Here is a 12,860-nt window from a genome sequence, read left to right as displayed (position 1 = left end):
GAAATATACATACTATTTAATACAGCGCCATCTGTGAGATTTTTTAATACTAACGTGTGTATGAAAGCTCTTGTAGTGAATTTTACTATAGGATTATACGTGAAATTAAAATATCAATTCACAGAGGGCTCTACCTTACAATTATTTACTAATGACAAAATTTTACATATACTTAAGACGTTTAGGATAATTGTATTTTAATTTTGGAAGGTTTCACTTCTACCACGTGTGAATTGCACACATTTTGTATTTAATTTTTTTAACTACACATGTTTGATTAGTTAAAGATACTTAAGAGCCCAGTTAAATGTTTTGTTCTAATTTAAAAATAGTGGTGTATATGTACATATTTATTAAATCCGCGAATAAAGAAAATTTTAGCCGCGAATATAGGAATTGGGTCGTACATATTTGTTTTAATTCGCGAATAGTGAAAACGCGAATGAAGGAAGCGTGAATAAGGAGATTTTACTGTATATTATATTTTTTTTAATTTAGACCTCCTTTCTGTGTTTCAGGAACTATAATGACAGTATTAATATGTGTCCACAATCTCGTTTACACGAATAACTTGATGTACATCCACACGGCGCTGACGGCCGCGGCCGCGACCTGCACCTTCTGCTACAGGGTTGCCACGCACGCCGTGCACGCACCCTTCGAGGACATGAAGACCTGGGACCCCATTATAATCGTCAGCGTTTTCTGGGGAATCCTAATGGCCCAGTTCATATACGAGATCATCACTTACGTTGGATTCTTCAAAAGCTGCGGCGTCCATCCCGCCGAGCACGCAATGAACAGCAAAAAGTTCGATTACGTGAAACCTAAGACAAAAACTGAAGATTATATCTACGATCCGACAATTGAGGAGCCGTGGAACGTCGAGGAAGTCAAACTGAATCTCGCTCGTTCGCTTTCGCATCTGATGCTCAATAATATGATGCTAGTAATACTGTTGCTGATGAGACCGCACAACGTGGTAATGGTGCCCAGTGTATACATTACGTGTGTCGTGAGTTCGAAATGTGTGGACCATAAACTGCTGGATCGGAGGTCCGCTAGGAACACGGACGTCGCGGACGTTCTGAGCAGGACGCTGGTGCACATGTGGATCGGGATACTGTTCTTCTTCTATCAGGTAAGAAGACTTGTTGCAACTATGACTCTGCACGGAAAACATCTCATACGTATATGCACTTAAAGGGGTCAAATATAGCTATCATCTAATACAGCAAGGGCTCCGAATGGGTTTTTTTTCCAAAGCTCGATGGGGCTTAGTAATAAATGGATTCCCCAGCGTTAAAAAACTAAAAGGGGCTCCCAAACTTATTTTGTCTACTGCCCACTTTGAGAATAAATATTTTTTTAGCGCCTCCGCTTTTTCACCATTTAGAAACCACTATAGCCAGAGCTAAGTCGATGTCTAAGAGTCCTATTAGATGAAATTACAAATCGCCTCCCAAGGCTCTACACAACGCCCTCTTTTTTCTGGGTCGTAGCCCCCCTTTAGGCCTACAGCGCTCACAAAGGGGCGTCGCCCACATTGGGAAAGGCTGTAATACAGTGTAATTCGCCCGAAAAATTGTTCGCTTGATTATCAGTATATAGCCAATGACTCCTAAGGCCCTTTGGGTTAATTTCGTGTATTATAAAAATTTTCGATTGTTTTTTTATCTGACTTAAAAGAAATATATCGTTGTTGTCAAACCTAAATCTGCTATGTGCACTTTTTGAGATTTTTACTTTTTGATCTTTTTGTATAGTTCACAGCCCTATCTACCGTATAAAAAACTGTTATGTTTCTATAGCTTTAATATTTATCTATAGCTTTCATTTGATACAAGTTCTTAAAAATTCACATTCATATAAACATTTTATACGTAAATTTTTTTACTTGTTAATTCAAATTAGAGTTTTTGCACATAGCAGATTTTGGTTTGACAGCGACGATATTCAAAAAGTTTTTTTTTATTTCGGCTCGGTTCGGTATGTCTCGACTCCTTTTTTTTCCTAACTATCTGGAGCCTTGAGAGGCTATTTCAGCGTAACCTTAACTAGTAGGTGAACTCACGGGGCTCAAACCTGACGACGTCGCTAACACGAACCCTAACAAGAGCCGTGCTTACCAGAATCTACCACCGGATCGGAAACGCGACCCACTGAGAAGACCCGGCGAGAAACTCAGTGGGCTGTGGCTGTGGGTTAATTTAATCGTCGAATCCTTCGTCGCAAGCGACGGGTTCGACGACAACAGTGATCGGCTCGACTCCGCTGATGGTATGTTATTTTGACAGGGTAATTCGAACAGTCTGGCGTCTGTGGACCTGGGGTCGGGGTATGTTGGTCTGCGCGAGTACAGCCCTGTGAGGGTGGCGACGCGCATGGGGCTCCACGCGTACGCCGGACCCGCGCTGGCTGGCGCCGTGCTGTTCTGCACCCTCGCTGCGGAGGCCCGCGATTGGCAACAGTAAGTGATAGTACCCAGTAGTTAGACGGGTGGACGAGCTCACAGTCGGTGTTAAGTGATGAAGTGATAATTACGCAAATTATAATTTTGCTGATTTGATTTTTATTACACGATGTTATTCCTTCACCGTGGAAGTCAATCGTGAGCATTTGTCAAGTACGTCTTTCATTAGAAAAAATTGGTACCCGCCAGCGGGATTCGAACACCGGTGCATCGCTAGATACGAATGTAACGGACGTCTTAGCCTTTAGGCCACGACGACTTCAAAATGATTATCGCAATTCGTACATACAAACTACTAATCTTTATTATTATTTGTCTATAGTTGTCTATTGGTGAAATATTTGATTATAGAAGTATAATAGTCTTTGAAATTAGAACCTTAATAATGTTCAAACTTATAATTTCAATTAATTATAGTCAAAGGGGAATGCCCATTTTAGGCCCAAAGCGGACAATAGATTATAGAAAAAATACTTAGTGACTTAGTGCATTAATTTTGTCATAAATAAATATGCATTTACTTCCTTCCAAATGAGCGCCACTACAGTTTACAATAAGTACTTTAAAAAAAGTAGCTCTATTGAAAAAACAAGGATTTTGATTTTTGCGGGGAAAATATTGCCAGCTTCAAAACCTTTTACGTTTGAAGTAAATATTTTGAGTATATAAATAAATCATTTTAAGTATTAACATTAATCAATAGATTTTAATGGATTTTATGCACATAAAATAACATCGAAGACATACCCATTGGACTTTAACTTGTAACTATACTTGAGACCTTAGAACTTATATCTCAAGGTGGGTGGCGCATTTATGTTGTAGGTGTATGTGGGCTCGAGGAACCACTTAGCAACACCAGGGTGTCTGTGAGCTCGTCCACCCATCTAAGCAATAAAAAAAACTTTACTAGTATTGTTATTTAAATATGTACAACTAAAACAAAAACATAAAAAATAATGTGTACTCGTAAAAAAAAGATTAAGATATAAATAAATTATCGGTTATTTAAAAAAATAATCGATATATGAATTTCATGTAATTATTTTTCTTAATACTGACAACACTGAATTTAATCTGACCGACTGACACTTCGCTTGCTGCTTGAGGTGTTGTGCTTGCGTACAAAATGGTTGTGTTTTGATTTTTCTTCGATTTATTTCACTTTTATCATTAACGTTTCATACTACGACTAAAAAACATTGTGTGAATTGTGGTTTTACCCTGATCGAGATTTAAAACCGTGTATATGCTCTCCTTTGCTATTTTTAGATAATTTACTAATTGTGTATGAAGATGAAGAAAATATAGATATTTAAAGAATTAAGTGGGTTTTTTTATACCGTATTGGATAAAAATACATTAGGAACATCTTAAACATTAAGAAAAGAAAAGTTCTTGAAGTATCTCACAATCCGACACTTATTTATATAGAAAATTAACTTCAAAACGAGTTTCTATTTTTATTATATTTTTTATAATAGTGGCGTTAATTTAAATATATTTTTTAGATATCCAATACATTTAAGAATTTGAATCAGTACATTTTTATAGTAATATTCGATGTCCATCTTGGGCCTAGCACACTATGGAGAGTGGGCATTCCCCTTTCGAATACTGAGGGACCACTAGTTATAAAAAGGTGAAACTTAAACCGTAAAAGTAGTTAAAACTCCAAGTCGTGAACTCCACATAAATGTCACAGCAATTCATCACAAATTTAACATTTTAAAATTTCTTACAGGTACTTAAAATCAATATGGCGGGCTACAAACATATTGGCGCTCCACAGAGTATACGCTGTCGTCTTATATACAGTGATAGCGACAATATTTCGACACCATTTATTTGTGTGGTCTGTCTTCTCTCCTAAACTATTATACGATTTCGTTGCAACAGTCTTTGGTGTACAGGCGTTAGCTACCATAGGTTATATTATTTTTTTAACGCATGTTACGAGTTGGCTGGCTAGAGTACTAATCACTAGATCAGGACTGAGGTAAGTATTAACAAAGCAGAAAAGTGTAATATAATAAAGTTGAAAATGATATGATTGTTTTATGAATTTGTATATTTTTTACAAGGATGGTTTGGCTGAATTTTTTTTTTTTTTTTGTTAGTGGACATGCTCACAGCCCACCTGGTGTTAAGAGGTTTGTGGAGCCCATAGAAATATACAACGTAAATGCGCCACCCACCTTGAGATATAAGTTCTAAAGTCTCAAGTATAGTTACAGTGAATACACAGCTGTGGGTGAACATAGTTACGTACACATTAAACGTGACTAATAAAAATTAAATGATGCTGTGGTTAGGCGAAGGTTCTAACACTTGAGCTTAGTTCGTCGCCCGCATGGCGGAGCCACACGCGCAGGCGTTTTAAGCTGAAAGAAAGTACGTCAGTACATGTATGTAATTACTATCATAGATAATACACTTTTATAATATTACGGTTTTAAAACACAGGCAGCCATCGTTGATGTTAATTAGTCTAAGGAACTATGGAATCATAGATGACTGCATTCCTATAATATGTATAAATAGCAACATAAGTATGCGAAACCATAATTTTTGTATATGTATATTTTTAAATAAAACAAGTGTTTGATAAATTTCTTTATTCAGAACCTTTTTTTTTTTGAAGGATGAAAACTATTATTGTGATGCTTGATGATGTTTGCGAACAAGAAACATAGTATAAAAATATACATTATATATACATATTAGGGTTTAAACTGTGTTAAAACTCCCAAGACTGAGATTTTAAATGCAGCTCTTAGCGAAACGATTGAAGCGAAATAAAAATATAAAAAAAGTATTATCAAACATATTCCTTGAAAATACAATTGGAATGACTTTGTCTCTTATGTAGAAAATAGTCAAAAAATATATTTTTATACGTTTACAGTATCATTAATATTAATTATAAATAATCAAATAAATACATATGTACATGTTTGGCACCAGTCGTGAGTTCTGACACAAACACATACATTATACAGGCTGTTTAAAAGTTTAATGATGACTAGTGAATTTAAAACACAATTTTAAATCAAATTACAACAGATATTTTTGCCTTTACATTTTATGTTACCCTAAGGCTTTTCAATATTAAAAATCTCGAAAACGAAATATAATTATTAAAAAAAAAACTATATTATGGAAAATAATAATGTGCAATTGTAAATAGTTTTCTCAAAGCAGTATTCATTTACCTAAGCCTATACCCTTTTTACAATACAAACAAGAATAGAATTACCTAAGTGATACTAAAACTGCAACTTCTAAGGATATGGGACGAATAAAAATCACATGATATTCATATTATGTAACAGCTGAATTTTTTTTTTACATCTATTTCAAGTAATTTTCGATAATATGTACTTCTTATATTGATTAATGATTTAAATTTTTATAATATCAAGTATTATCAACATCAAACGTATGCATCCTAATATTGATTTATAATAAATTGATATTGAGCACATCAACAAGACTCCTTACTATTAGAACTGAAGTTAGCTATCTAAGTTGACAGCAAGTTCTACTTGAGTTTTGTTTAATTATATTGTTTATTATATAACAATGCCTAACTGTGATATTTATTAATACTAACACAACAGCGAATATTGAAGTCATATATCTTTTAGTAATCAAGTCAGTAGTATCAGCGTATTATGGTGTCCTTAAGTATAATGTGCACCTTCCACCGACTAATTCACTCCACACCAACAAAATCTCCATTAACTGGAAAATGGTAAATGTTTAGCATGAAATGTTTTTTTTAGTCATTGATAGTGTTCAAACTTGATTCACTTAAATGTTCCATTTTTGATACTGATCCTATTGAATATTTAAAAAAATTCAGAATTTTCCCAGTAACATGAATATTATTTTTTTCTCCTACCTACGCCGAAAGTTCGGTTTTCGTCCCGCTTTACAGGGAAGAAAGTGTAACTTTTTCTCCCTGGGTACAAGTGCGCATGCGCGTTAGTGTCTACGTCTGCTCTCACGCACCTAAAATTCTCCGCCATTGTTGTGCTCGGGTAATTTACAATATTGTGTTTAGTGTAAAAGTGAAATAAACAAAAGGCAATAAAATTTAATAGTGAAGTATTGAACAAAGATGAGTTCATCAGACAGTTCTTATTTAATTAGTAGTAGTACTATTTAAAAATAAAAAAACAGTGAAATTGGTTTTTTTTTATGAGTAAGGGGGGGCTCCGCCCCCCTGCCCCCACCTGGGCTTCACCCTTGGACCCCGGCTCGGTACTTCACGAACTTTCGGCCTGGTAGGAGAAAAAATAGTATGTGCACCGCGGGAGAAAAGTTGGACATTCCCTGCCACGTGTTTGCTATTTTACACGCGGGAGGCAATGTCCAACTTGTCTCCCTTGGTGCACAATGTACTATAGTTTACCAAAATTTTCATTTCCTGGTTAGAAAGAGTTTTTTTAAAATCCATAAACATAACACAGGTTAGTATCCTGATCGTTGTATTTAGGAAGTTTTAATACAGTATACCAGTAACACCAGCCAGATGGTCAGATCTAGTAAGAGAAGCACTTGGTAATAGTCTGGAACCATGCGATCCATGCCACCCATGACCGAACACTATGGAGGAAGGTCATATGTGGTCGAGATCCTCAGCAGTGAGGGAACAATATAGAATATAATACATTATGTACTGATAATAGGGTATTTACTTACATATGTTCTAAACATCGTAAAATGAACGTCGCGTCAGTGCGCCTGCATTTTATATCTGTATACGAGGACGCTGGCGACACCCACCAACAAGCTGAGCAGAAGCGAGCCCCACACTAGGATCTGCAGAATCATAAATAAAATTAAAAGCTAGTTTAGTGGTAGCTATCACAGAACACAAGTTATTGGACACTATGCCAGAATCTCATGACAATTTCAAGACAAGTTTTTTTTTATTGCTTTAGATGTGTGGACGAGCTCACAGCCCACTGGTGTTCAGTGGTTACTGGAGCCATCTACAACGTAAATGCGCCACCCACTTTGGGATATAAGTTCTAAGGTCTCAGTATAGTTACAAGAGTTGCCCCACCCTTCAAGCCGAAACGCATTACTGCTTCACGGCAGAAATAGTGCGCGGGGTGGTAGTACCTATCGATGCGAACTAGATATACTATATACATATCTATATATATAAAAATGAAACCCGTTTTCCGTTGTCACGACATAACATGAAAACGGCTTGACCGATTTGGCTAATTTTGGTCTTGAATTATTTGTGGAAGTCCAGAGAAGGTTTAAAATGTAGATAAATATGAAAGTGCTCGAAATTAAATAAAAATAACAATTTTGTTTTCCCTTTGATGTGTCCCCCATCAGACGGATTCCTTTTGTTTGTTTTAAGTTTATTTTATACAAAAGCTTAGGTCTTTTATTTATCGATTGAGGCACTACGAAGTCTGCCGGGTCAGCTAGTAGTATATAAACTTCGAAGAATTCCATTCGGACCGTCAATCTACCGAGCGATTTCACTGGCTAGGTGGAAGATCTTCCTTTTGCCGTTTCTTATGAATCTCTTAGTCGGTTTTACGACACCGACGGGAAAAAGTGTTTGCTGACACCTGTACGCTACATGAGGCCACAAACAGATAAATGCTCCAGAACATTTCTGGCTATAGAAAAATGATTGGTATATCATATTAAAGGCCCTCGCTATCCAAGACCTCAGCTTCAAAATACGATGATCAGAATAAACAGTCTCATTTTGAAATTCTCAAAATGCCCCTACTGACAAACTTCGTCAATGCAATTGAGGTCTGACAGCATCAGTGTACCATGCAGTAAGACCTCCATTTCAAAACGGGTAAATCTAAAGAGGGGAATGAGCCATAAAAAAATGTACTTGATGAAGTATAGCATTTTTTAAGATACACAAAAACACTTCAACATTAACACATTGCCAAACTAACCTTAGACCTGGAAGGTTTCTTATCGGGAGAGGGTGCATCGCTTTTCGCCGACACGTCAGTAGTGCCCAGCATACGTTTAGCCAGTTTCCTTTCCACAGAACGATCCCTAGAAGCTCTTTGTTCGCATCGTTGTAATTCTTTTTTAGCACCAGTATCCTCGGGGGCTGCGGCCGCCGCTGCTTTAGCTGCCTCCAGGGCTTCAGGGTTCCGTCCCATCGCAGATAGAATGCGTGATTTGCGATAAAGAGCTTTAGCGTTTTTCGGTTGACATGAAAGTACTCTGGTTACGGCCTAAAATATTTAATAAACGTATTTTTATGGCGAATCAACTTTTATATTTCAAACGAAAACAGTTCGTGTCTAATATATAGTAAATTTTTACTATTTTTAATCAAAATTTCGTTAAAATTTATTGCAATTTTGTATTAAATGAGTACCTTTGTACATTTTTTAAATCTGTCACACGGCGTACCTGTAAAGCAGCTTCATAAGCTCCGGCCTTGAGTTGAGCAGCAGCCATGTTGTTATGAACCCTGAGTCGTTCATCCAGCAACTCTTTCAGTGCCTGGTTAGCGAATGTGAGTTCCCCAGACGGCGTGGGATCAGTGATCCCTCCTTCGCTTTCGTCCAGAATGTCGAGAGCTCTCCGATATAGCTGCACCGCTAGTTGTGGTTCATCACGACCGTACCACCAGTTACCGCGGGCTCTACGACGAATTCTGAAATATTTTTTTAAACAAATTACAATGCGTTTGATACTTTGTTCTTTTTGTCCGGTTGGGTGATGGTATTAATATTATAGTGAGTATATAATAACATAGTACCAACAAATTGAATACGAACATACAAAACTCTCCATATTTCACAAGTAATCAGACTTAAGTAATTGAACTAATAAATAGCTATTAGTAAACTCTGTTTTCGGGCTCATAAGCTTATCTTTACAAGTAAAATGCAGGCAATTTTTTCATATTATATATTTTTTAAACATTTGCATATTTTTTTTGTTCTACATTGGTCATGACAATTTCACAAATTAGTCATGACTCATTAATTAGTGAAATAGATAATGGAATCCGTAGAAAATACAATAGGAATGTCGCCACTCAACATAAAACATGTGGATGGTGTTATATATACCCCAGCTCTAATAACCTGCCACGGATAAATAAGCATTTTTTTTACACAATTTTTATTTTTATTACACGATGTTCTATCTGCTTTTGATAAAGCTTAAAGGTTAATAAGTTTTTTGAAAAATCCTTGCAAGGCTTGAAATAAATATATATAGTTGCAAAATATTGCATCAATCTATATGAGTTGGACTGGCGTCTTACTGATTAAGACATGGCCAACTTCAATGCAATATGTTTTTAAATACCAACTTACCCTTAAAATAGCACCAAGTGAATATATTAAAGTTTTGTCCCAATTTAAATATTATTAATCAGTCAACATGTTTAACCAACTATTGCAACATTTGGTGGGACCTTGATAATATTATTCTGAGCTATATCAACATTATTCAAGGGCATTATGAAATCAACGTATTTGCTAATTTAGACTACAAAATTAACATAATTGAATATTTTAGGTATAAAATCATAATTAAAAAATATAAGTTAGAGGCCCATTGTGAGTCAGAAAGGGTAGTCAACACCATTTATGTCTGAATCATGGAACAATAAAAAGGCTGTTATACAATACTATTGACACTTCAATCCCATATCTCAAGGTGGGTGGTGGCATTCTGGTTTTAAAACTAAAGACCAGGTGAGCTAGGAGCTCATTAACCTATGCATTAGTAGTGCAGTGCCGTAGTATATATTTTAAATAATACACAAGCTTTATTCTGTGGATATTCTAATTATGAACTTAAAATCCAACAACTATTGTAATTCAACATAACTTTCATGAGTTTTTCTTTGCTTACGTATCCTACTGGTAAAATCATAATAGCAACATTAAATTGAAATATTTTTTTTTAGTTCTATTTTAGTTTAGCTATAAATTAAAAGTAGAAAATTATATTATAGTTGAAACAGAAACATAAATACATTACCCGATTTCCATTTTTTCCGCTATTGACAATACATCGTGTTCAGGTTCTTCTGACCAATCATGCAGCACTAATTTGGCTTCAAGCCATGTGTCTGGTCCAATAATAGGTCCTTTATACTTGGGTTCATCACACTGTCCGACTAATCCAAGGCTCTCACCTGGTTTAAGTCCCATTTCTCCATAGGCAAATCTTGGAGCAAGTTGCAAAATACATTCCTCACCTCTGTACATTAAAGTTAATGCTAGGTCCAAACCTTGCAATACCTAAAATATTAAATTTATTTAATGAAACAGTTTCAGTTGTTTTAGTTAAAATAATTTTACTCAATTATATAGAAGAGATATTATTTAGGAACAAAACTGCCCTAGATACTTTTCGTCTATAATTAGTTTATAGTTGCTGTAATGTTTATGGTTATTTTTTGTTGGTTTGCAATATGTATAGAGTGCAAGGGAACACATTCCTAAAAAGAAAGACAGTAGGTTAGTGGAACCTCTCAGAAGAAAACTGCAAAAATATGATTTAATTCTTAAATTCTCAAAATCAATAAATACATCCTATAAATACCCATAAATAATAATGATTATGAAACAATATAAATACATCTTACTAAAAAAAATATAAAGTTACAAAATCATTCATTTCTGAATAAAATTATATTTTTGAATATTTTTAACTGACATATAGATTTCAAATGCTATTCATCACTTTTGCAAAACTTTCATGCATTCATTTCTATAGTCTTAAATTTTATAAGATGCAAACAAAAATTATCTAATCAATATGGCCATCATATTACAGTATATAAAGTAATGCATATAAGTAAATCAAGGAAAAGATATCGCTCACAACAGATTTCTGATAAGAACAAATAATAGATCTTTAACACAAAAATATACCTAAATTTAAAACATTTTTAGTCTTTGCATCACCTACTTTACAAGATACTTTTTACTATAAACCCTCAAAGGCAGAAACTGATAAAATGTACTAAATATATTCATAATCCCAAAAATTATCATCAATATATTATCTGTGAATAATAAGAAACAAGAACTTCTGGAAATGACAAAGCTTCATATTAGCAGCCCTAAAGCTTTTTTTTAATCATCTTCACACAGATTATTCATAATTATTAAATTTGTTTTGGAATGTCTATCGCTAGTACATGGGTGATAAACCTCATCATCCAACCACAAAACCAAAATCAGTGTCAACATTAATGACTCTAGGATTATTTCAGTTCACTTCAAAAAACTTTATTAGATAATATATATTAGAATCAGTTTTAACTCACCTCATTGTCTCCTAAATATATTTTTATCTGATCTCTTTTCTCCACAATGTTGTTACTGTCTTTTATTTTGAGTTCATAGCTGATTCTGCATATGTCCCCTCTTTGTGGTCTGGATCCAGATATTTCATCCCCTTGTTTCAATATCTGCAAATGGGAGTTTCTTTTGCTTTGAAATGTAGCAAATGTTCCACAGTAGAATACTCTTGTAAGTTTTAGTCAATTGATGCAATTTCCGAGGTGATTTTACTACTTTATGCATTTGATTTTAACCATTAAACATTTTCTTCTTTTTATTAAGACTTTGGATACAAGTTTCCTTGTTTAATTTGGAATAAAAAATTAAAAGCGGAAAATATATTTGAAATATTTTAAATTTGCCTCATGTACAGTTATTTTTTTTTATATTAAAATTATGGGTTTTAGTTTTTTTTATCCCATTATAAAAACTTTTCGGTGAATAAATCGTTAAGTAATGAACGAAATTAAATTTTTATTTATTTAATCTATTGATTTAAAGAAGAAGTTTAGATTAATATTTTTAAACTTTAAGCAACCTTTTTAAGCAGAGCTCCGGACCCAAGAACATCTTGCCATTCGTCATTCTTTACTTCTGGGGATTTTTCCTTCTCTGCTGCGGCAGCTTCGGCAAGTTTCGCTTCCTCGATCTCCTCAGCAGCCGCAGCCGCTAAGTCTTCGAAAGAGCTGCTTTCAGACTTGTCCGTCAAAGCTTTGCTTTCTTCACTCATCTGTAAATAAAGCGTGGTGTTTGTTCGATCGTAAAGATAATACGTAGTTAATGTTTATCATTCAATCAACTATTTTCATGTTGAAAAACATCTTATCGACATCGCAACTTGAATTTATCAAGAGGACATTTATCTTACTCTTACCTTTAAAAGTTTCTAGAAAGCGAAAGTAACAGATAATATTTATATATTAACACACAACAAAACTAGGTAACAAGTAGGTACAAATAAATCAGAGAATATTTGACAGTATGACAATTCAAGTTTTTGGCTTTGATTCAGTGTGACCACTAGATATGTGTCGTTCGTTCAATTTTAGAGATTCAGA

At 34.7% G+C, this 12,860-nt stretch overlaps 2 protein-coding genes across 7 annotated transcripts in view; one reads left to right on the top strand and one right to left on the bottom strand.

The window, feature by feature from the left end:
• The window catches only part of LOC101736874 (GPI ethanolamine phosphate transferase 2), a 26,301-nt gene extending 21,216 nt beyond the window's left edge, over nucleotides 1-5,085 (top strand). For all 5 annotated transcript variants that reach the window (XM_062674032.1, XM_021350708.3, XM_062674034.1 and 2 more), the window contains 3 exons: nucleotides 519-1,141; nucleotides 2,298-2,470; nucleotides 4,218-5,085. In XM_062674032.1, the coding sequence (XP_062530016.1) occupies nucleotides 519-1,141; nucleotides 2,298-2,470; nucleotides 4,218-4,476 (1,055 nt within the window). In that variant the 3' untranslated portion in view covers nucleotides 4,477-5,085. The remainder of the gene's footprint in view (nucleotides 1-518; nucleotides 1,142-2,297; nucleotides 2,471-4,217) is intronic.
• Nucleotides 5,077-12,860, bottom strand: LOC101736506 (peptidyl-prolyl cis-trans isomerase FKBP8). 2 transcript variants are annotated; one of them, XM_004922350.4, is made up of 8 exons: nucleotides 12,677-12,860; nucleotides 12,341-12,532; nucleotides 11,787-11,930; nucleotides 10,490-10,752; nucleotides 8,900-9,146; nucleotides 8,428-8,718; nucleotides 7,184-7,303; nucleotides 5,077-6,220 (listed from the first exon to the last, which is right to left on the bottom strand). In XM_004922350.4, exons 2-7 carry the CDS (start codon nucleotides 12,530-12,532, stop codon nucleotides 7,217-7,219), a joined length of 1,224 nt encoding a protein of 407 aa, XP_004922407.1. In that variant the 5' UTR covers nucleotides 12,677-12,860; the 3' UTR covers nucleotides 5,077-6,220; nucleotides 7,184-7,216. The 2 variants fall into 2 exon arrangements, with proteins under 2 accessions (XP_004922407.1, XP_062530024.1); XM_062674040.1 differs by having other exon boundaries at nucleotides 5,077-7,303; nucleotides 12,677-12,844.

Source organism: Bombyx mori, chromosome 19, assembly GCF_030269925.1.
Source record: "Bombyx mori chromosome 19, ASM3026992v2".
Taxonomy (NCBI): domain Eukaryota; kingdom Metazoa; phylum Arthropoda; class Insecta; order Lepidoptera; family Bombycidae; genus Bombyx; species Bombyx mori.
This window is presented reverse-complemented; position numbering and strand designations above follow the sequence as displayed.